The 24,398-nt window shown below is 38.7% G+C and overlaps 1 protein-coding gene across 6 annotated transcripts in view; it reads left to right on the top strand.

Annotated features, from left to right (window-relative positions):
- Nucleotides 1–24,398, top strand: part of ZNF420 (zinc finger protein 420) — a 56,462-nt gene that overhangs the window by 3,319 nt on the left and 28,745 nt on the right. For 2 of the 6 annotated variants that reach the window (XM_034946708.4, XM_008960822.6), the window contains exons 2-4: nucleotides 697–740; nucleotides 9,318–9,406; nucleotides 11,295–11,421. In XM_034946708.4, coding sequence (XP_034802599.2) covers nucleotides 9,398–9,406; nucleotides 11,295–11,421 — 136 coding nt within the window. In that variant the 5' untranslated portion in view covers nucleotides 697–740; nucleotides 9,318–9,397. Of the gene's footprint in view, nucleotides 1–696; nucleotides 741–5,323; nucleotides 5,357–9,317; nucleotides 9,407–11,294; nucleotides 11,422–16,321; nucleotides 16,409–24,398 lie in introns of those variants that run through there. The other 4 variants (XM_057300541.2, XM_034946707.3, XM_034946706.3 and 1 more) reach the window with 3 other exon arrangements.

Genomic DNA, 24,398 nt, shown 5'->3' on the forward strand with positions numbered 1-24,398 from the left:
CCTGAGTGAAGAATAGGAGTTATTTGCAAGTTATAGACCTGGTCTTGGGATGAGAATTTTAGGGCTGATAATACCTTCAAGACAGCCACTGGATGCTGTGCGCGGTGGCTCACATCTGTAATCCCAGCGCTTTGGGAGGCAGAGGCGGGTGGATTACCTGAGGTCATGGTGAAACCATGACCTCTACTAAAAATACAAAATTAGCCGAGCGTAGTGGCGCATGCCTGTAATCCCAGCTACTTAGGAGGCTGAGGCAGGAGAATTGCTTGAACCCGGGAGGCGGAGGTTGCAGTGAGCCAAGATCAAGCCACTGCACTCCAGCCTGGACAACAAGAGTGAAACTCATTCTCTAAATAAATAAATAGGCCACTGGAAATATAATGGGGCTCCAGGAGTGGGAATAGTTTCAGAGGGAGTGCTTTAGGAGACAGCCACCCAATTCTGAACCTGAAGCACCCCACTGCAGGGCTGTCTCCAGTGTACAGCTTTGAATACAGAAATAAATTCAAGCCCAAGACAGCTGTGACCTGGCCCTTCTTTCTGATACAGAAGGTAGAAGACTTATTCTAGTCTCCTCCTGACTTTTCTTTATGTTAAATGAGATTAAGAGGATGGAGGAAGAGGGTATTTTATAATTTAGCATATTCCCCAAGAAAGGCCTAATATCTCATTCCATTTTTCTTTTTCTGAGAGTAGAGCCCAGAGGAGAAAGAATGGCTGTTTCAGTAGCAATGTCCAAGGTGAGTATTTCCTCTTTGTTTCCTGAAATACCTTTGTTATTACAGGACATAGACATTTTTGTTTTCTTTTTGAAATTTCTTGCCTTCTCAAATGATAGAGGGGCAAGGCAATTTTTGGTAGATTGAAAGCAAAGAAAATGTGCCATTAATCGGGATAGATGCTTCCCCAATAGTGGTTAAATTTAGGAAGAATGGATTTGAGACTCATGGATTTAAAAAGGGGAAGAGAGAAATATCTCTATTGTGTTATTTAAAAAGGGAAGGAGCTCTATTGTGTTATTTCTGATACAGCACCATTTTGATTTTTTAACTTTTTTCAGCTTGTTACGGAAAGTTTCAAATGTATACAGAAGTATAATGAATATGCCTAGCTTAAAAACGATCACGGCCAGGTGTGGTGGCTCATGCCTATAATCCCAGCACTTTGGGAGGCCGAGGCGGATGGAACAAGGTTAGGAGATCGAAACCATCCTGGAAAAAGGTGAAACCCCATCTGTACTAAAAATTAAAAAAAAAAAATTAGCTGGGCGTGGTGGTGGATGCATATAGTCCCAGCTACTCGGGAGACTGAGGCAGGAGAATGGCGTGAACCTGGGAGGCAGAGCTTGCAGTGAGCCGAGACTGCGCCACTGCACTCCAGCCTGGGCGACAGAGCGAGACTCTGTCTGAAAAAAAAAAAAAAAAAAAAGCGATCACTTTCCAATCTTGTTTCATTTATTCTACCTTCAGTTCAAAATCCTTTCTAATTTGCCCTTTTGATTTCTTGACTTATAGGTTATTTTGATGTGTCGTGTTTTCAAATATTTTGAGGATCTTCCAGAGATCTTTTGTTACTGATTTCTAATTTCGTTACATTGTGTTCACAGAATATACTTCATATGATTTTAATCCTTTTAAATTTATTAAGATTTGTTTTATGACCCAGAATTTGATGCATCTTAGTAAATGTTCCATGTGCACTTGAAAAGACTATATTCTGTGGTTGTTGGGTGGAGTGTTCTATAAATGTCAGCTAGGTCAGGTAGGTTGATAGTATTTTTTAAATCTTCCATATCTTTACTGATTTTTTATTTGTTGGATTTTTCTCCTTGTAGTTTCTTTCAGTTTCTGCTTCATTTTTTTTTTTTTTTTTTTTTTTTTGAGACAGAGTCTTGCTTTGTCACCCAGGCTGGAGTGCAGTGGCCCAATCTCGGCTCACTGCAACCTCCACCTCCCAGGTTCAAGTGATTCTCCTACCTTAGCCTCCCGAGTAGCTGGGATTACAGGCGGGCACGACCATGCCCAGCTAATTTTTGTATTTTTTTTTAGCAGAGATGGGGTTTTACCATATTGGCCAGGCTGGTCTCAAACTTCTGACCTCAGGTGATCTGCCCACCTCGGCCTCCCAAAGTGCAGGGATTACAGGTGTGAGCCACTGCGCCTGGCCTGCTTCATGTATTTTGATGCTCTGTTATTAGGTATATAAAGGTTTTAGATTTTTACATCCTACTGGTGAATTGACCCCTTTATCATTAGGAAATGGTCTTCCTTGTCCCTCATAATATTCTTTGCTCCAAACATCTACTTTGCTTGATATTTAATGTAGCCATTCCAGCTTTCTTTTCATTAATATTAGCATTGTGTATCTTTTTCTTTTAACCTGTTTGTGTTTGGTATTTCAAGTGCATTTCTTACAGGCAGCATGTAATTGGGTTTGTGTTTTAATTCAATTTGGCAATCTCCATTTTTTGTGGTTGTTGTTGTTGTTGAGACAGAGTCTCACTCTGTTACCCAGGCTGGAGTGCAGTGGTGTGATCTCAGCTCACTGCAACCTCTGCCTCCTGTGTTCAAGTGATTCTCCTGCCTCAGCCTCCCAAGTAGCTGGGATTACAGGCACACACCACCACACCCACCTAATGTTTTTGTACTTTTAGTAGAGACGGGGTTTTGCCATGTTGTCCAGGCTGGTCTCAAACTCCTGAACTCAGGTGATCTGCCTGCCTCGGCCTCCCAAATTTCTGGGATTACAGGTGTGAACAACCACACCCAACCAGCAATCTCCATCTTTTAATTGGAGTATTTAGTCCATTTATATTTAGTGTGATTATTGATATGGTTTGGTTCAAATCCATCATTTTGCCATTTGTTTTATATTTATCCCATCTGTTCTTTATTTCCTGTTCTCCCTTTTCTGCCTTCTTTTGGATTGAGAAGAATTTCAAAATAACAATACCAATATTTTAACCAACCATATGAATATAGAAAAACAACATAAAGTCCTGTTGGAGTTTGACAGGATATAGCCCACTAGGGATCTATAATCAAATTACTGTGTTTAAAAGTCATCTACAATAACACTTCTCATATGGTTAAGCTCCAGCTGGAAATGCAGTTATGCTCATTTGTTTTATATTGCTTTTCATGTTTAGGGATTGCTTTTCTCCCACTGTGATTTGATTTTGTTTTAAAATTACATAACATATATCTAAAATCAAAAGTACAGAATAAGATGAATTTGAAGAAGTCTAGCGTCCATTTCTGTCCCCTCTACCTGCTCCTTTCTTCCCTCTATAGTAGCTGGGGCTACAGGCACGTGCCACCATGCCCAGCTAATTTTTTGTATTTCAGTAGAGACAGGGTTTCACCATGTTGGCCAGGATGGTCTCGATCTCCTGACCTCGTGATCCACCCACCTCTGCCTCCCAAAGTGCTGGGATTACAGGCGTGAGCCACCATGCCTGGCCCCGTTTGTACTTTTTTTTTTTTTATTTTACTAATCCATCATACATAGTGATGTGCACTTCTCTGAAGTAGGGCATAGTATCTGGTTGTTTTCCTTTATGTGATGTTAACAGCCAGCTATTGACATCTTTATGTGAATATGTTATTTTATCAGGGGTTACAGAATTATATTCTAATTCTTCTGCATTTATTAGCTGGACTATATCTATAAAGGGAGCCATCCTTTCTCAATGTCTTGGTTACCTGAAGAATAGTTTATGCAAAAAGAAAAACTGGAACGAAAGATTGGTTTTTCTCTTATTATTTTTCAGCATCTTTCAAAGCTTATTCTGTGTTTTTCTTTTAAACTATTATTATTAACTTGTGCATTAAAACATATCTGTTATGTTTCGATCTGTAACAATAACTGTTCTTATTAATGCTCACATTGTTCCACGTATGGCAAGTGGAAGGTTTACCCTCTCTGATTTGTCTGCTTTTGGATTCCTTTTTATTCTTTTTGACATGACCCCGGTAGTCTTTGGCAGATTCCAGACTTTCCGTGCTGACAGAGTATTCCAGGCTCATTTTGTACAATTTCCTGTCCCAAACATAAAATCAGCCACTTCTTTATGGAGCCCTGGTTCCTTTTATAAGAAGTGCTTTTAAGAAGTCACAACAAGGATAGTAGGAACTCTCATTGCTCCTAGTTGTCATTGCTTATAGCCTTAACAGAGCTGGTGAAATACAAATTTTTTAGAAGGAGAAAAAAAATCCTGAGTGTATACTGATATTTCCAATTGAATTAAAAGATTATAGAGTTTTTCTTACTATCTTTGATTTTATATTTGTGTTTTATAATCTGAAAAAATCTTAATTCGTAATGATTAATGATATTAAGATTCTCACTGCTATATGTGTGTGTATAATCATTTCAGGTTATATACATATATTAGTTTTAGACTAACAATGCCAATATTATTAATAACAGTATAACTACTGAAAAACTAAGACATAACTTCATAAAGTTATAACATAAACTCTTAAGACAACTTTGAAAAACAGTTTATAGTTATTTTGCTTGTAGGTTATATTGGGTCTAATGTCAAATGACTATATTTTAAAGTTCCCGAAAATAATCACTTCCTTTATATGTTTAACCTTCCAGCTTTATGCACAGATAAGTTTGTTTCATTTTGCTTCTTAGAGATTTTTTTTCATTTTGATTTAATTTTGTGATTATAGTTATAGAAAACATACTTGTGGTTCCAAAGTCAAATAGATTTGATTGGTAATACTTTATAACTTTGTTGTATGTCTGTCTTCCTAGAAGCTATTGAGTTGTAATTTTTTTCATGTAATATCTTTGTGAGGTTTTAGTATTATGGTTATTTGGCCTCAAAATGTAGAACAGACTGCTGTCTCCTTTTTCTGTTTTCTGAAAACGTTTGTGAAAGAACAGTATTATATCTGCCTTAAATATTGGTAGAATTTACCAGTAAAGCCATCTGGGCCTTCTCTGTGGACAGTTTATTTGTTTGTTTCTCACATTCAATTTCTTTAATATCCATGGGATGATTTGTATTTCTGTTTTTTCTTGTGTGAATTTTGGCAATTTTTGTTTTAAGGAATTTGTCTATATTGTTGAAATTGCCAAAATTATTGGCATAGAATTGTATTATCTTTTTAATTAAAGACTTAAAAAATCTGTGGTCCAGTCTCCACTTTGGTAATTTTTTTTTGAAAACTTGGTAGGGGTTTGTAAACTGTATTAATCTTTTGAAAGAATTGATTTTTGAGTTTGTTGATATTCTCTATTGTAATCTACTTTATATTGTGGATTTTGTGCTTATTTTTATTCTTTCTTTTCTTCTTACTTTCAGCTTCACTTGCTCTTCTTTTTCCAGCTTCCTAAGGTGGGAGCCTAAATCATTTTTCTGACATAAGCATTTAACACTATTAATTTTCCTCTAAATACTGCTTTTGTTGCAGCTCACAGAATCTGATAAGTGTGTTTCCATTGTCACTCAGTTTGGCATATTTTTCAATGTCTTTTTGCATGGGTTATTTAGAAGTATGTTTAATTTCCAAATATTTGGAGATTCTTGTTACTAGTTTGTAATTTAATAATATGTGGACACTGACCACAGTATATTCTCTGTATAATTCAGTTTTTAAAATATTTACTGTTACTTGTTTTATGACCCAGCATCTGGTTTATTTTGATGACCTTTCCATACGCAGTTGTTAATGAAGAGTCTGACTCTTGCTAAAATCCTATGTGTGGGTTCTCAGGCTCCACCAGGTCATTCCTGGCAGGCCACACAGGGGAAAGGTGGCCTCCCCGCAGCAGACGTGGTGCAATTCTAGTGCATTACAGTCTCTAAAGGGAGTTGCAGTGCAGGACTCAGGCCTCCCAGACCAGCCATGCTGTTATGCGTGTTTACATTCCTAACCCAGGCACCTCCATTAGGAGGCCTCTTCATCAGGTGCCTCTGCCAAGAGGACATCCTAATCTAGGGAGAGGGAAACTCTGAAGACACGTTTTTTCCCCACTCTTAGTATCCGGTAGTTTTAATTTTTTTCTTTATTTCTTTTTTCTTTCTTCTCTTTTCTTTTCTTTTTTTTTTTTTTTAACATATTTTTGGAGACAGGATATTGCTCTGTCGCCCAGACTGGAGTGTAGTGGCGTGATCATAGCTCATTGCAGCCTTGAACTCCTGGACAGTTCAAGCAATCCTCCTGCCTCAGCCTCCCAAGTAGCTAGGACTACAGGTTTGCACCACAGTGCCTGGCTGATGTTTTATTATTATTATTATTATTATTATTATTATTATTATTATTTTGTAGAGGCAGATTCTTGCTATGTTGCCCAGGCTGGTCTCAAACTTCTGGCCTCAAGTAATCTTCCTGCCTCGGCCTCCCCAAGTGCTGGGGTTGCTTACAGGCATGAGCCACCGTGCCCAGCCAGGCCTCACTACTTTTTCACTCTTAGCCCTTCCCTTGTCTTCTTGTCCCCTGGTCCCAGTCCATAAAATGAATGATAGGAGCTTTTTGTTCTGCATTCCCTTAGCAGTGAGATGACTCACTTCTGCACTGATCCACATTTGCACTGATCTGCCTGACCCTCTCTGACCCTCTCCAGGTGCTATTTCATGGTTGGGGTTGGGGGAGTGAAACAGTGGAGTACTCAGTGCTTTCTCTGGGTTAGCCTCTTAAATTAAGTGACTACTAAGTGATTAAAGGCTGGTTGTGTTAATCACTTATTCCAACACCTTGCAGCTCAGTTCTCTTCAGCCCAGCTTGGCTTTTGGTAAGTGGGTGTGGTATTCTATTAATATATATTTATCAACTTGGCCAAGGTACTTGATATAGTGGTATGTAAATCCTCTATATTGTTATGGATTTTATTGTCTACTTGTTCTGTCAGTTACTGAGCAAAAGATTTTACAATTCCCAACTCTGTGGGTTTGTCTCTTTCTTCCTTTAGTTCTGTCAATTTTTGCTTCACACAGTTTGAGGCTTTGTTGTTAAATCTCTACATTTGGATTGCTGTCTTCTTGATGAGTTGATCCTCCTTATTGCTAGTATTTCTCTTTATCTTGAAGTCTATTTTGTCTTATACTAATATAGGCATACAAGCTTTCTTGTGATTAGAGTTTGATGGTGTATCTTCCCATTTTACTTTTAGCCCATCTTTATATTTAAAATGTGCTTCTTGTAAAGAGCATGTAGTTGGAACATGCATTTTTGTCTTGTCTTGTTACCATCTTTTTATTGGAATGGTTGAACTATTATTAATACAATTTAGTTTAAGCTCTGCCATAGATGGGAGCGTCCATATGTGGCTCTTAAGAAGAGCTTAGGGCCACATATGGTGGCTTATACCTATAATCCCATCACTTTGGGAGGCTGAGGCAGGAGGATTGCTTGAGGCCAGGAGTTCAAGACCAGCCTGGGTAATGTAGCAAAACCCCATCCCAACAAAAAAAGTAAAAATTAGGTGGGTATGATGGCACATGCCTGCAGTCCTAGCTACTTCGAAGGCTGAGGAGGGAGGATTACTTGAGCCTAGAAGTTCAAGGTTACAGTAAGCTATGATCATACCACTGCACTCCAGCTTGGTTGAGAGTGAGACCCTGTCTCAAAAAAAAATAAATAAATAAATAAAAATAAAAATAAAGAGCTTGGCACTTTTTTGGAGTTTAGGTCTTTTAAATTTGTGCCCTCAGCTCTCTGATGAATTTAAAAGAAATTATGACTTTTCATCTTATCTGAATTATTTTTAGGTTGTTAGGATGGGCCCAAGTATCTCTTGGAGAAATCTATATGTTGAAGAAATCAAATTTTCAATTAAAAATGTATTGAGCACCTGTATCAATGACTCTCTGCAGGGGCAGTTATTCTCCCTAGAGGGTGTTTTGGAAATATATCTAGGTACTGTTGAATGTTAAAGTAACTGGGTTGAGGGTAAAGACTTCTAGCTTTTTTGTTTGTTTGTTTGAGACGGAGTCTCACTCTGTCGCCCAGGCTGGAGTGCAGTGGCGCGATCTCAGCTCACTGCAAGCTCCGCCTCCCGGGTTCACACCATTCTCCTGCCTCAGCCTCCCGAGTAGCTGGGACTACAGGCGCTCGCCACCACGCCCGGCTAATTTTTTTTATTTTTAGTAGAGACGGGGTTTCACCATGTTAGCCAGGATGGTCTAGATCTCCTGACCTCGTGATCCGCCCGCCTCGGCCTCCCAAAGTGCTGGGATTACAGGCGTGAGCCACTGCACCCGGCCGATTTCTAGCTTTTGAAGGAGTGAGGTCTCGGATCTAGGTTAGAGATTACCCAACTTTTTCTGTAAAGGGCTAGACATTTCATATGGCTTTGCGGGCCACATGGTCTCTGTTGCAACTCTTCAGCTCTGCTGCTGTAGTGTGAACGTAGCCAAAGGCACTATATAACTGAATGAGTATGGACGTATTCCAATAAAACCTTATTTACAAATTAGTTGGTAGACAGTAGTTTGCCAACTTATGATTTAGTTGTCCATCAGTGCATAACAAAAAATTGTCTGTGATTTGCAAAATTGAGAACCATACCTGGAAAAAATGTGTTTATGATTTTCCAGGTCTGGAATCTCTTACATAATGCATTTTGTGCATGACTTTTTCAATTTGCTGAATTTATATACTTTCCTATTATTGGATGGTTTTACTATTAGCTGTATCTTCCAGGAATACAACCATGATTTGATTGAGAAAAAGGCTCTACTTCGCTTAAGAAATTTACTGAGTTTTTTTTAACCATTTCAAAAAGTTATAGTATTGATGGCAATGCTAATTGTGTTATTTGTCTTGCCTATAGCAAATATGTATAGAAACCTCCATTTATAGATAATGCATTTCTATTTATTCTATACGTACACATGAACACACATATATTTAGCCTTTATTTCAAAATGTCAAATATAAAAGGTGTCAACAATACTTAGTTACATATTGTCGTTTTGTAAGTCTAAATTTCTTCATTATAAGTAATTGTAGGCATAAGCGTTTAATTATTTGTGCCTTCTAATGTAGTTGTGTATGATCATAAATATATTGAAATATTAAGTTGTTCATTATCTCCATTTTTGACATCTATAGATGTGTCGTTATTACCTATGAGTTTCATTTCAGAAGTGGTAGAGACATTGTTATATTTTCTTTTTGTATATAGAAAGCATTGAGTTTGATCAAGTTAAGAACCACAACGTATATCTGTCCCCCTTAGTGTGTGTTTTGGGGGTGGGAGAAACAGGAAGAAAAGAACAATAAAGATAATTCCAACTGAATCATTTGTTACTTTGCAAAACACCTGGTCTCACGGTTCTGCTTTCTCCTCCGTAGCTCTACATTCTCCAGACTCTGTGCTTTCCTAAGATAGGAACCCAGAAGAGGACTGATCATTTCTTGCAGCTCTAAAAACCATGGCTCGGGTAAATTGGAGTTTCCTTGTGCTCTTTTCACTTACTTTTTTACAGAGTATGTGTGTGTTTGTATTCCTTACTCTTGAAGCTTCATTCCTAACTGACCTCACTCAGGAATGTGCTCCTCAGTTTGTCCCATTCTGATAAGTGATAGTGTCTTCCCTAAGTGTGTCTTTCTAATCTAACCTTTAGTCACATACTTACTCAACAATATGTATATTGTTCAGTAATCTTTGACTAGGAACACTGATCTAACAAAAGTAGAGTTCCCTGATTTCATAAGGTAGAGGAGGATGTTAAATGGCACCACACATGAAAACCTTTTGAACTTCTCTTTAGATCTAAGTTCCCAGGTAGACAAGACAGGAGTTGGTCTTGACTGGGCTCACTCTCAATATGTGGCAAGCGCTCATGCTTTATGAGTTTTTAAGATTAGGAAGATGATTAGGGACTGAATACAGAGAGATCAGGGATCTTCCCCAGGAACATATAATTTAATATGGATCAATTTGAAATTCGACATTATGTGCTGGTCTTGAATGTATAAATTTGGATTATGTTTTTCACCTTTCTATTGTTTAGAATGATGAAAAGTTACATTTACGGATGAATGGTAAATATGATCATAGTGAAGATGATCATTCACCAGCAGAAGTTGTTGAGAATTATAAACTCTGAGAACCAAGAAATACTTACAAGATTTTTACAACCTAAAATGTTCAAATATGAGCACTTATTAAGTCAGACATATTCATTATATGGAGCTATTCTGTAGCCTATAAAATATTTACTAAATTATTTATGACAAGGAAAATGTTTATGATATAGTACTCTGATCTAATGGTGAATCTGGAGCTTCAATAAATTCTTTAATTTTATACAAATCTTATTTTATAAGGTTTTACAGAAAAATTTTACCAGTTATTTTGTTTATTCCTTAAATAGTGAAGAGAGAAACTTACATTTATTGAGAATGTATGATACACAATATACATATTGTATAAAATGCTTGTGTATGCTACTTCTTTTAATTGGGACATTGCATTTATTTTATTCCCAGACTTATCTGTAAAGTAAGATGTTCTATATGCAGAAAATATGTGTAGCAGGCCAGGTGCAGTGGCTCACACCTATAATCCCAGCACTTTGGGAGGCCTAAGCCTTAAGGCCAGGAATTCAAGACTAGCCTGGGCAACATAACAAGACCCCTGTCTCTACGAAAAAATTGGAAAATTATCAGGGCACAGTGGCATGTACTGTGAGTGGCACGTACTGTGGTCTCAACTACTCAGGAGAATGAGACAGGATCACTTAAGCCTAGGAGTTGGAGGCTGCAGTGAGCTATGATGGCGCCACTGCACTCCAGCCTGGATGACAGAGCAAGACCCTGTCTCCAAAACAACAACAACAACAACAACAACAAAACTATAGCAATAGGAATAATCAGGAACATATTTGTACTTTTCAGCCCAGGTGCTCTGTTGCTTCCTTTGTGGAGGGTTCCCCTTCATCTCCCTCTCCATTGAAAAAGTATTTTTTTGGCCGGGCACAGTGGCTCACACCTGTAATCCCAGCACTTTGGGAGGCCTAGTCGGGTGAATCACAAGGTCAGGATTTCGAGACCAGCCGGGCCAAGATGATGAAACCTTATCTCTACTAAAAATACAAAAATTAACTGGGCACAGTGGCAGGTGCCTGTAATCCCAGCTACTCAGGAGGCTGAGGCAGGAGAATTGCTTGAACCTAGGAGGCGGAGGTTGCAGCATGCCGAGATCGCGCCACTGCACTCCAGCCTGAGCGACAGAGCAAGACTCCATCTCAAAAAAAAAAAAAAGAAAAGAAAAAAAGAAAAGCATTTTTTTAATTTCCAAAATTAACATTTTGTTTGTTGTTTCAGAAATTAGTGATGTTCAGGGATGTTGCCATTGACTTCTCTCAGGAAGAGTGGGAATGCCTGGACTCTGCTCAGAGAGATTTGTATAGAGACGTGATGTTGGAGAACTATAGCAACTTGGTATCACTAGGTAAGGAATCTAGCCTTCATATTTCAGAATCTACCTTTGGAATGGCTGCTTTCTCTGCTGTTATTTCAAATTTCCTTTTTAAGTAATTAACTGAATTTCTTATTCTTTTCAAAGGAGGAGTTTGAAATTACTGGAAGTAGACATGGTTTCTCAGGGCACCTTTATCTTTTCCATCCTTCAAAAAGCCTTACCACTGCCTTCTAATACCATCTTCCTTGATGAACAAAGGGCTAGATTTGAAGTTTGGGATACTTGGAATATTGGCAGTTAAAACAGCCTGTACATTGTTACACTTTAGATCTGCTAAAGGAGCTCTAAATAATTCACATGCCCAGTCACAGATTTAAAAAATAGATGCAGAGATGTATGTGTTTTCTGATAAAAGAGTTTACATCATTTGTATAGTGATAGAGTAGATCAATGCATTTCACCAACAACTCAAATGAACACATCCCATTAATTAGAACAAACACATTGTCTTATATGTGCTTGGTAGTTGAATATTACATATTAAGAACTTTGGGCTGGGCTCGGTGGCTCACGCCTATAATCCCGGCACTTTGGGAGGCCAAGGTGGGTAGATCACCTGAGGTCAGGAGTTCAAGACTAGCCTGGCCAACATGGCGAAACCCCATCTCCACTAAAAATACAAAAATTGAGCTGGGCAGGGTGGTGTGTGCCTGTAATCCCAGTTACTCAGGAGATTGAGGGAGGAGAATTGCTTGAACCCATGAGGTGGAGGTTGCAGTGAGCTGAGATCACATCACTGTACTCCTCCAGCCTGGATGACAGAGCGAGACTCCATCTCAAAAAAAAAAAAAACTTGCATTGGACATTGAATGAATATGCTAGAATCATCTTTTATTGTAAAATAGTTGAGGGGGAACCTGTGATTGTCTAAGAAACTTTATTGTTTTCTTCTGTAGTATTTTTATATGAAACAAAATCCGTATCAATTACAACTTTAATAAGTGATTTTCCAATCTAGATGATAACTTTATTCCTTGTGCTGGAATAAACTGTCTCTTGCCTCTTCCTTCCTTTCTCCTCTGAAGCCTTTAGGAAGTCAATGATTAATACATGTCCCTAGAGGACCCAAGTTGTGTGGAAAAAAAAAACCTATGACTTGAGGAGAAAAGCAAGGGTTTTTCACCATGATCTTCCTAAAGACTCTTACCTAATTTCTACTGCGTCCTTTCCCTGTTGGTTTTTATTATCATTCTTCCCACTTTCAAAAGAGGGAATGGTTGGCTGGGCGCGGTCTTGTGCTTGGTAGTTGAATATTACATATTAAGAACTTTGGGCTGGGCTCGGTGGCTCACACCTGTAATCCCAACACTTTGGGAGGCCGAGGAGGGCGGATCACCTGAGGTCGGGAGTTCGAGACCAGCCTGACCAACATGGAGAAACCCCATCTCTACTAAAAATACAAAAAATTAGCCAAGCATGGTGGCGCATGCCAGTAATCCCAGCTACTCTGGAGGTTGAGGCAGGAGAATCGCTTGAACCTAGGAGGCAGAGGTTGCAGTGAGCCGAGATTGTGCCACTGCACTCCAGCCTGGGCAACAGAGGGAGACTCTGTCTCAAAAAAAAAAAAAAAAAAGTGCAAATTAAAACCACAATGATATAATTATTTCACATGCTATAAATTGGCAGCTTGACAGTACCAGGCATTCTCAAGATTTGGAGGCAGAAGTGCACTATATCTTGATATTCACAATAGCCAAAAAGTGGGAACAACCCAAATGTCCATCAACTAATGAATGGATAAAATTTGGTATTTTCTTACAACGAAATATTATTCAGCAATAAAAAGGAATGAAGTTCTGATACATGCTTTAACATGGATGAACCTTGGAAACATGCTATAAAGAAATACCCGAGGCTGGGTAATTTATAATAAAAAGAGATTTACTTAGCTCATGCTTCTGGAGGCTGTACGAGCATAGCACTAGTGTCTGCTTGGCTTCTGGTGAGGTCCAGGAAGCTTTTAGTCATGGTGGAAGGGAGGGGGAGTCGGTGTGTCACTGGCAAGAGAGGGGGCGAGAGAGAGGAGGAAATTCAGGCTCTTTTAAACAACCACATCTCGCGTGAACTCATAGAGTAAGAACTCACGACAGAGTCTTGCTCTGTCGCCCAGGCTAGAGTGCAATGGCCCGATCTCGGCTCACTGCAACCTCCTTCTCCTGGGCTCAAGCGATTCTCCTTCCTCAGCCTCCCCAGCAGCTGGGATTACAGGCACCTGCCACCACACCCAGCTAATTTTTGTATTTTTAGTAGAGATGGTATTTCACCATGTTGGCCAGACTGGTCTCAAACTCCTGACCTCGTGATCCGCCCACCTCCCTCCCAAAGTGCTGAGACTACAGGCGTGAGCCAGTGCACCCGGCCAAGAACTCACTCTTTACCACAAAGATGGCACGAAGCTATTCATGAGGGATCCACCCCCATGATCCAAACACCTCCCACCAAGCCCCACCTCTGACACTGGGGATTACATTCAACGTTAGATTACATCAACATGAGATTTGGAAGGGACAAACATCCAAACTATATCCCATGCCAAGTGAAAGAAGCCAAATACAAACACTGCATATTATATGATTGCATTTATATGAAATGTCCTCAATAGGGAAATCTATACTGACAGAAAGTAGGTTACTGGTTACCCAGCACTGGGGATGGGGAAGAGGTAGAACAGATGGAGAATGGGGAGTGGGGAGATGAGAAGTGACTGCTAATGAACACAGACAGCATTTCTCTTGGGGGTGAAAAAATGTTTAAAAATTAGATTGTTGTGATTGTTGCACATCTCAGTGGGTATACTAAAAGCCACTGAATTGTGCAGAAATAATATGGAAATGGTTGCCAAACTTGTGTGTACTTTAGAAATAGCTGCGGTCTTTTAAAAAATTCCACAGCCCAGGCCACACCCCAGACCAATTAAATAATAATTTCTAGGCATGGTACATGAGTATCATATTTTTTGAAATTCTCTAGGTTTTTCAAATGTTTAGCCATGTTTGATAACCACTGCACTGTGGTATTATCTGAGAATTTTTTTTAATTGAATGTTCACTCCATTTAATTTATTACCAATATACTTGGATTTATTTATCCCCTATTTTATGCTTTTTGTTTCCTCTTTTTATCTTATGGGCTTAAAAAAATTTCTCCCTCCTTAATCAGGGTGGATACAATCTTGTTTTATTTTTTGCAACTCCATTTTCCCCCTTGTTTTGTTTGGAAAACATACAGTATTTATTTATTTTTAAAAGTTATCTTTAAATTTTTATCATGTGTACCTAATTCCTTTTAATGTCAATGGTATTTTATAGTTTTTATTGATTGTAATTGTGTCTGAAAATTATATATTTAATGGACATTATATATTTTGATGGATACTAAAACATATTTATTCAGTCCACATACAATATTTGGTTTGCATATTGCTTTGCAATAAACTTGCTCTATCTCCACCCCTAGGATTTCAAGGCCAGCAAGTTGAAAAACAGACATATAAATAATAGTATCTACCGTGAAATAAATTGGTAACCTTTGTGGCAATTAGTTGAGGTTCTAAGGAGAGATAAGAAATTGACATCTCTATGTCAAATATATATTTTATTGTCACAGAATTCTTATCAGAAGTATACCAGCAATGTATACCTATTATATACTTTATCAACAGTGGCTATTAGCACGTAGAAATATCTTTGTTAAGGCCAGGCGTGGTGGCTCATGCCTGTAATCCCAGCACTTTGGGAGGCTGAGGCGGGCAGATCACGAGGTCGAGAGATCAAGACCATCCTGGCCAACATGATGAAATCCCATCTCTACTAAATATACAAAAATTAGGTAGGTGTGGTGGCACATGCCTGTAATCCCAGCTACTCAGGAGGCTGAGGCAGGAGAATCGCTTGAACCTGGGAGGCGGAGGTTGCAGTGAGCTAAGATCGCGCCACAGCACTCCAGCCTAGTGATAGAGCGAGACTCTGTCTCAAAAAAAAAAAAAAAAGAAATATCTTTGTTGATTTGTAGATGAAAAACAGAAGAACATTTCTGCCATTGCCGGTGAATTTAAATACTTTGGGGGTATTTCTGCCTGTTTTGGTACTTTAGTTATTATCATTATTGTTTGTGTCACTTGACAAATACATGCTTAATTTAGTGAAGTCTAAAATTCATGTCTAACTTTCCTTAAGATAATTAAAGGATATTGAAATGCTTTAACTTTGATCTGTTTCTCCAATCTGGTATTGTTGTCTGGTATTTTAGTTCTGTTCTTTTTTTAACCTACAAAATGGGCATTATTTTTGTTTCATAATGGCAATGTTTGCTTGTGGATTTGTTGATGTAATTATCTTTTATTTGTATGCTGTTCCTCTTTCATTATACCTTCCTTCTGGGATATTTCATTTATCATGAAATACATTAGGGAAGGCTTATTGGTTTTATTTTTTTCTTTTCTTTTCTTTTCCTTTTTTGAGATGGGGTCTCATTCTTGTTGCCCAGGCTGTAGTGCAGTGGTGCAATTTCGGCTCACTGCAACCTCCGCTTCCCAGGTTCAAGCGATTCTCCTACCTCAGCCTCCCCAGTAGCTGGGATTACAGGCGCCCGCAGCCAAGCCCAGCTTATTTTTTTATTTTTAGTAGAGACGGGGTTTCACCATGTTGGCCAGGCTGGTCTCGAACTCCTGACCTCAGGTGATCCACCCACCTCCACCTCCCAGAGTGCTGGGATTACAAGTGTGAGCTACCACCCCCGGCCTGTCTTATTGTTAATAAATGCTCTAAGTGTTTGTTTTTGTCATTGTTGCAAAATAACCTTGTTTCACTGTCATTCTTGCCTGATGATTTAACTAGGTATAAAATTCTATACTGACAATTATTTTTTTCTCAGCACTCTGAAGATATTATTCCACTGTCCTCTGGCTTCTATTGTTGCTCTTGAGAAGTCTGCCATCTGTTTCATTGTTATTCCTTTTGTAAGTAATCTGTATTTTCTCTGGCTGCTTTTAAGATTTTTTTCTTTAAGATTTAAATGTAATTGATTATATTGTTTCACTTCTAGATGTTTGATGTTCTCCCCCTCTCCCAGATCTTTTTTTTTTTTTAACTCATCCCTTTCTCATGGTTTTTATCTTATACTTTCATATATTTCCAGCACTTATGTGTCATACAATCCCAATTTCTGGGAAACAGGTCTAATTTTGCTGTTTCTTGTATCCATGGGGACTCTTGTGTAATGATGAATTATCCATAGCACTTTTTTTCTCCTTTTCTTTGAGAGTCTAGGCCAAGACTGAAAAGTCCCTTGTCATTTTCCTTTAAGGTTTGCTGGATTTGTTTTTCTTTCTCTGAACTTTATGTCTTGAATATTTCCAATTTTGTAAAGAGGTTTGTTTGTAATCCCTGCTCTTTTGTTGAGGAAAGGTCTTGTCTGTTCAGTTTTTTCAGACCATTAATATACAAACATCTAGGTAATTAAAATCAACAAATATCCCAAGGGTAACTGTAACTTCAGAGCATATTTACTCCCTCTACTTTCTGGTTCCTACTTCATTGTAGCACCCCTGGATCTTGTTTACTTTCTTTTATGCTTCACATACTTTTAAAAGGACATCTGTCATATTTTTCCAGTATTTATTAGTGTTTTTTAAGAAATCGGATGTACCATTTACATATTAACAATATTGAATCCTTTTATTGTTCAACATGCTAAATCTGCTTTTCTTTTTATGTTCTCTGTAAAGTTTCATGGTTTTTTCTTTTCTTTTCTTTTTTTTTTTTTTTTTGAGACAGAGTCTCGCTGTGTCACCCAGGCTGGAGTGCAGTGGCGTGATCTCGGCTCACTGCAACCTCCGACTCCCTGGTTCAAGTGATTCTCCTGCCTCAGCCTCCCAAGTAGCTGGGACTACAGGCACCTGCCACCACACCCAGATAATTCTTGTATTTTTAGTAGAGACAGGGTTTCACTATGTTGGCCAGGCTGGTCTTGAATTCTTGACCTTGTGATCTGCCTGCCTCAGCCTCCCAAAGTGCTGGGATTAGTTTCATGTTTTTTTCTTAAAAGATCTTGCACATTTCTTAAGCAATTTCTCAGTACATTTTGTTTATAATATGAATAGGAATATTTTGTTCTGTAACATTTTCTAAATGGCTAATACTGATATATATGAGAAAGTATTGATTTCTATAAATTGAAAATCTTATGGAAATATAGTTTTTCAGTGGATTATAGTGGATTTTTAGGTGGACAGTTTTGCTCTCTACATACAATATGTGGTCTCTTCCTTTTCTGTTTGTACCTTTAAAAACAGGCAACTAAATTCAGTAGGACCCTGTAGCGGAATTTGAAAACAAATCATTCTTATCTTTTCTCAAACTTTATTGGCAGTGTTTCTAATGTTTAACTATTAAATGTATTTCTATAGGCATCTGGTAGATACTCTTAACTAGGTTTTTACCTAATTCCAGTTTTAGAGAACTTTTAATAAAAGGTCTTAGAATATATTAAAAACTTTTTTGCATTTCTTGAAATCATGCTATTTTATTCTTTAACTTCTTTATGTGGGAAAATGGACTCTGATGTTGAATTATTCCTGCATTTGTGGGATAAAGTTTATATGATCATGATGTGTTATGCCTTAAATACACAGCTAGATTCTATGTTCCTAATATTTTCTTTTAAAATTTTACCTTTGTTTGTTCACGAGATTGGCTTAGTTTTCCTAAGGTCATTTTTCAGTGTTGTTATACTAGTTAATTTAACTTTGTAAAATGACTAGGGTAGATTACCATATTTTTATATGTTCAACAACAGTTATGTACGATTGGAATTATATATCCTTTTTTCTTTTTTTTGAGACAGGGTCTCCCTCTGTCACTTAGGCTGGAGTGCAGTGGCCTGATCACAGCTCACTGCAGCCTCCACCTCCCTGAGCCCAGGTGATCCTAGTTGAGACTACAGGCACGTGCCACCATGCCTGGCTAATTTTTGTAGTTTTTGTAGAGATGAGGTTTTGCCACATTGCCCAGACTAGTCTCGAACTCCTGGGCTCAGGCAATCTACCTGCCTTGGCCTCTCAAAGTGCTGGGATTACAGGTATAAGCCACCACACCCGGCCTATATATTCTTTAATGTTTGGATAATATTGCCAGTCCTACCAGTCACTGGAATCTATTGCCTTGAATATTAGATATAATAGGTACTATGACCAGCAGATACAAATGATCATCAGTCATAGGTATCTATTGCCTTTTAGGAGCACAGACACTGAGCTCAAATTTAAATTTTTTATGTGGTTATTGCTGTATATCAGTTATTATATCTTCATGGGTTATTTTTCATGTTTTTCATCTGTTTCATCCAGTTCTAATTTACTGTTGCGTTAATAGGTTTTTTCATAAACACTTTTAAAAGTTTTGTTTTATTTTAGTTGAAACAATGCACATATTTATGGGCTACCATGTGATGTTTTATACATATGTATATTGTGTAATTATCAAATCAGGATAATTAGCATATCTGTCACCTCAAACACTTGTCATTTCTTTGTGGTTAGGACATTCAAGATGCTCTCTTCTAGCTATCTGCAGGCATTCAGGACATTTTTGTTGACTATATAGTCACCTTATTGTGCAATAGTACATCAGAACTTATTTCTCCTATCTAACTTTGTACCCATAGACCAATCTCTTCCCAGCCACCCCCTCAGCATCTGGTAACCACTGTTCTACGCTCTACTTATATGAGATCAACTTTTTTAGGTTCCACATATGAGTGAGATCATGTGATATTTGTCCTGTTCTTGGTGTATTTCACTTAATATAATGTCCTCTAGCTTCATCCAAGTTGTCAAAAATAACAGGATTTTATTCATTTTTATAGGTGAATAGTATTCTATTATGCATATATGCCACATTTTTGAAAATCCATTTATCTTTTGATGTACACTGAGTTCGAGTCCATGTTATTGCTATTGTGGATAGTGCTGCAGTAAACATGGGAATGCAGATGCCTCTTTGACATACTGATTTCCTTTCCTTTGGATGTATACCCAGTAGTTAGATTGTTGGATCATATGGTAGTTCTATGTTTACTTTTTTGAGAAACCTCCATACTATTTTCCATAATGGCTGTGCTAATTTACATTCCCACCAAGAGTGTGTAAGAGTTCCCCTTTTTCCACATTTTTACCAGCATTTGTTATCTTTTGTCTTTTTAATAGCCATTCTAACAGCGGTGAGGTGATATCTGATTGTAGCTTCGATTTGCATTTCCCTATAATTAGTGATATTGAGCATTTTTTCATTTACCTGTTAGCCATTTGTATGTCTTGAGAAATGCCTATTCAAATCTTTTGACTATTTTTTAATCAGATTATTTGTTTTTTTGCTGTTGAGTTGACTTTCTTATATATTCTTGGTATTAACACCTTATTAGATGCATAGTTTGTGAATATTTTCTTCCATTCTGTAGGTTGTCTCTTTTTTGTTTGCTTTGAGATGGAGTCTCGCTCTGTCACCCAGGCTGGAGTGCAGTGGTGCAATCTCGGCTCACTACAACCTCCGCCTGCCAGGTTCAAGTGATTCTCTTGCCTCAGCCTCCAGAGTAGCTGGGACTACAGGCACATGCCACCACGCCCGGCTAATTTTTTGTGTTTTTAGTAGAGACGGTGTTTCACTGTGTTAGCCAGGATGGTCTCAGTCTCCTGACCTTGTGATCTGCCCGCCTCGGCCCCACAAAGAGCTGGGATTATAGATGTGAGCCACCACGCCCAGGCTGTAGGTTGTCTCTTTACTCTCATTTCCTTTGCTGTACAGAAGCTTTTTACTTTGATGTAGTATGTTTATCTGTTTTTGCATTTGTCAGTGCTTTTGAGGTATTATTAAAAAATCCTTGCCCAGATCAATGTCTGTTTCCCTGTGTTTTCTTCTACTGGTTTCATAGTTTCCAGTCTTACATTTAAGTCTTTAATCCATTTTGAGTTGAGTGGTGAGACAGGGGTCTAGTTTCATTCTTTTGCAGGTGGATATTCAGTTTTCCCAGCAACATTTACTGAAGAAAGTATCCTTTTCCCAATGTGTGTTCTTGGCCTTCCTGTTGAAAATCAGTTGGCTGCAAATACTTGGATTTTTTTTTTCCTGGGTTCTCTATCCTGTTCCATTGGTCTATGTGTCTGGTTTCATGCCAATACCATACTGTTTGGTTACTGTTGTTTTGTAGTATATTTTCAAGTCATGGAGTTTGATGCCTCCAGCTTGGTTCTTTTTGTACAAGATTGCTTTGGCGGCCTGGCGCAGTGGCTCACACCTGTAATCCTAACACTTTGGGAGGCTGAGGCAGGTGGATCACCTGAGGCCAGGAGTTTGAGACCAGCCTGGCCAACATGGCGAAACCCCATCTCTACTAAAAATACAAAAAATTGCTGGGCGTGGTGGCAGGCATCTGTCATCCCAGCTACTCAGGAGGCTGAGGCAGGAGAATCACGTGAACCTGGGAGGTGGAGGTTGCAGTGAGCCAAGAGTGTGCCATTGCACTCCAGCCTGGGCGACAAGAGCAAAACTCCATCTCAAAAAAAAAAATTGCTTTGGCTGTTTGGGGACTTTTGTGGTTCCATATGAATTTTAGGATTCTTCTTTGTATTTCTGTGCAGTGTCATTGGTGGTATTTTGATAGGGATTGCATAGCATTTGTAGATTGTTTTGGGTAGTATGGACATTTTAACAATGTTAATTCTTCTGATCCATGAACATGGAAAATATTTCCACTTATTAGTTTCCTCTTTAATTTCTTTTGTCAATGTTTATAGTTCTCATTGTAAAACTCTTGCCTCTTTGGTTAAATTTATTCCTTTTTTTTTTTTTTTTGCTATCTATTATAAATGGGATTGATTTCCTTTTCACAGTTTCCTGTTGGCCTATGGAAATGCTACTTATTTTTGTACATTGATTTTGTCAGTCATTAGCACCTTATTTTGTTCATTTGATGAGCTCATATTTTCCTGAATGTTCTTGATGTTTATGGACACATGATGTCTGTGCACTGAGCAATTTATTCAAGAGTTTGCAGGCCAGAACCTGGTATCTCACGCCTGTAATCCCAGCACTTTGGGAAGCTGAGGCAGGTGGATCACCTGAGGTCAGGAGTTCAAGACCAGCCTGACCAATATGGTGAAACCCCATCTCTACTAAAAATACAAAAATTAGCTGGCCATGGTGGTGTGTGCCTGTAGTCCCAGCTACTCAGGAGGCTGAGACAGGAGAATTGCTTGAACCCTGGAGGCAGAGGTTGCAGTGAGCTGAGATCATGCCACTGCTCTCCAGCCTGGGCAGCAGAGCAAGACTCCATCTCAATCAATCAATCAGTCAATCAATCAAGTTCGCAGTCTAGCTTTGTTTGTGCCCATCCTTCTTCCAAAGGCCTTCCAGACATTCTAAACAGACTATCTGTTGTATTCCCTTGAGCCTGTAACCACTGCATTCATCTCAGCATTAAAGGGCATTAAGCCCAGGCTTCCTGCTAGCCTTGCAAGGGCTCCAAGGTTGTTGTGGCTCTCCACCTGGGTGGACCTAGAGAAAACCCAAGAAGGATACTGGTGCTGTATGGGAGTCCAGACAGGGACCTGAGCCCAGAAGACTGTCCTGGTGGCCCAGATGGGTGTGCCTTCAGCAGGTCCTTGCACAGGCAAGATAGGTCTCTAATTACAGTGAGAGGGCTGGAGCTGAGACTGGGCCCCCTCAGGATTTGCTGTCCTACAGGACGGAGGCTGGCAAGCCTATCTTGTTGGCTTAGACAGGTGCACATCTCCCAGCATGTCTCTGCAGAGATGGGGTAGTTCTATGACTACAACAGGAGGGGCTAGAGCTTAGACTGGGCCCTCTTGGGATCTGCTGTGGGACAGAGGCTTCCATGCACAGATGGAATAGTTCCCTGACTGCAGTGGGAGGTGCTGGAGCTGAGCCTGGACCCCCTGAGGATGTGCTATGGGATGGCAGCTGATGAGCCCATCTCAGCCCACATGGGTGTGTCTCCCACCATGTCTACACAGAGGGGATAGTTCTCCAGTTATTGCAGGAGGGCCCAAGGCAAAGACTGGGCTTCCTCAAGGTCTGCTGTGGGACAGAGGTTGGTGAGCCCATCGTGAAGACTCCAACTCCCAAACCATGAGATACAGATGAATCTTACTCTGGATCCTTGTATGAGCGGTTCTGAGCTGGCACCCCAGCTGAGGAGGCTGGAGCTAAGCCACAGAGCAACTGTGAGGTTCACTACCAGGACTGTTGTCAGCAGGCATAAGAGACTCTCCACCTAGACACTAGTGTGCATGATTCCTCCTGGACCTTTAGGCAGATGGTTTTGATTGCACGCCCAAGGCCAAATGGGGCTGTAGCCAAGCCCTCTGGGGAATGGGGCCATTTTCAAGCTTTGAACATGGGATCAGCATGGGAGATCGGCCACCTGCGTGCCAGTCTGCACTCTCAAAATGACTTTCCTAGGTCTTGGGCTTTACTCAAGTTTTACAACCTCCTACCTGAATTTCAAAGCTTCTGCAAAGAGACTTTTATCTGTGGATGGGTGCAGAATTCTCGTGAGGGGATATGAGTGGGTTACCTCCTATTTCTGCCATCTTGCTGATGTCACTCCCATAATCTCTCATAAACACTTTTTAACTCCTCAATTTATGGTTACCTTTTTCTCTCCAGTGCTTTGGATTTGTGCTAAATCTAATTTTTTTCTGCACGTCACTTTTTTTGTATTATTTATGGATATTTTCAAATAATTTTGGTATTTTGATTTTGCTAATTATTTCTGCTGTTTCTACGTTTCTAATTTACTCATTTTCTGATTTTTATCTCACTTATATTTTTGTTTTTAGTTATGCTTTTTGCTCACTTCTTCTTGAGGTGAAATCTTAATTCTCTTAACTATAATATTTCTTGTTTTTTAATAAATGCACTTAAGACTGTAAATTTCCCTGGGTACAATTTTAGCTGATTTCTTGGGATTTCACACAAAGTTTCTTTTGCTATTTGGGTCTAAATTGTTTTAAAATTTTATTTTTATTTCCTTCTATAACAAACATCATATAGAATTGTCTTAGTAACTTAATTCTAGGATTATATGTTTTTTCTATGTTTTTATAATTTTTAGTTTTATGCTAATGTGATCATTAAAAATATTTTATGTCAGTTTTATCTACCTATATTACTAATTATGTTATAGTCTTCCTTGTTTTTATTTCTGGTCTGTTTATATTCTATTCTCTACTATGATGGTGATTAATTTCTCTATATGTCTGCTAGTTTTTGTTTATTTAGGAGCTAAGTTGTTGGTTACATAATGGTCATGACTATTCATCCTCTTGCCTGGCTCTTAGATGATGTCCCTGAGCTGATCTCACTGAGAAAACTGAAGCTAGCAGAAGAGAAGCGAGATTCTTGCTTCCTTGTCTGTTTACCTACCTTCATCTATACTCATTCGACCTCTTTTCCTATTAACATGTAACCTTTTTGTGCCTTTACTTAAGCCCAGTACCCTCACTTGTATACTGAATTCCATTCCTTCTCATATTTTTAAGGACACTGTTGAAGGAATTGCCCTTTGTCTCTTCTAACATGAACTTGTCCATATCTTTTACAATAATTTTCATCAGCATACAAACATGCCTTAATTTCTTCTATCTTAAAAGGAAAAAAAAACAAAACAAAATATTTTGACACACATTTTCCTCTTGATATAGCTCCATTTCTTTGCTACTTTTTACAGAAAAATACAAAAGAATTTTCCATATTCCCTAACTCCAGCTCTTCTCTCATTTTTTTTTTGTCTTTTTTTTTTTTATTATACTTTAAGTTCTAGGGTACATGTGCACAACGTGCAGGTTTGTTACATATGTATACATGTGCCATGTTGGTGTGCTACACCCATTAACTCGTCATTTACATTAGGTATATCTCCTAATGCTATCC

This window comes from Pan paniscus, chromosome 20, assembly GCF_029289425.2.
Source record: "Pan paniscus chromosome 20, NHGRI_mPanPan1-v2.0_pri, whole genome shotgun sequence".
NCBI classification, from domain to species: Eukaryota; Metazoa; Chordata; class Mammalia; order Primates; family Hominidae; genus Pan; species Pan paniscus.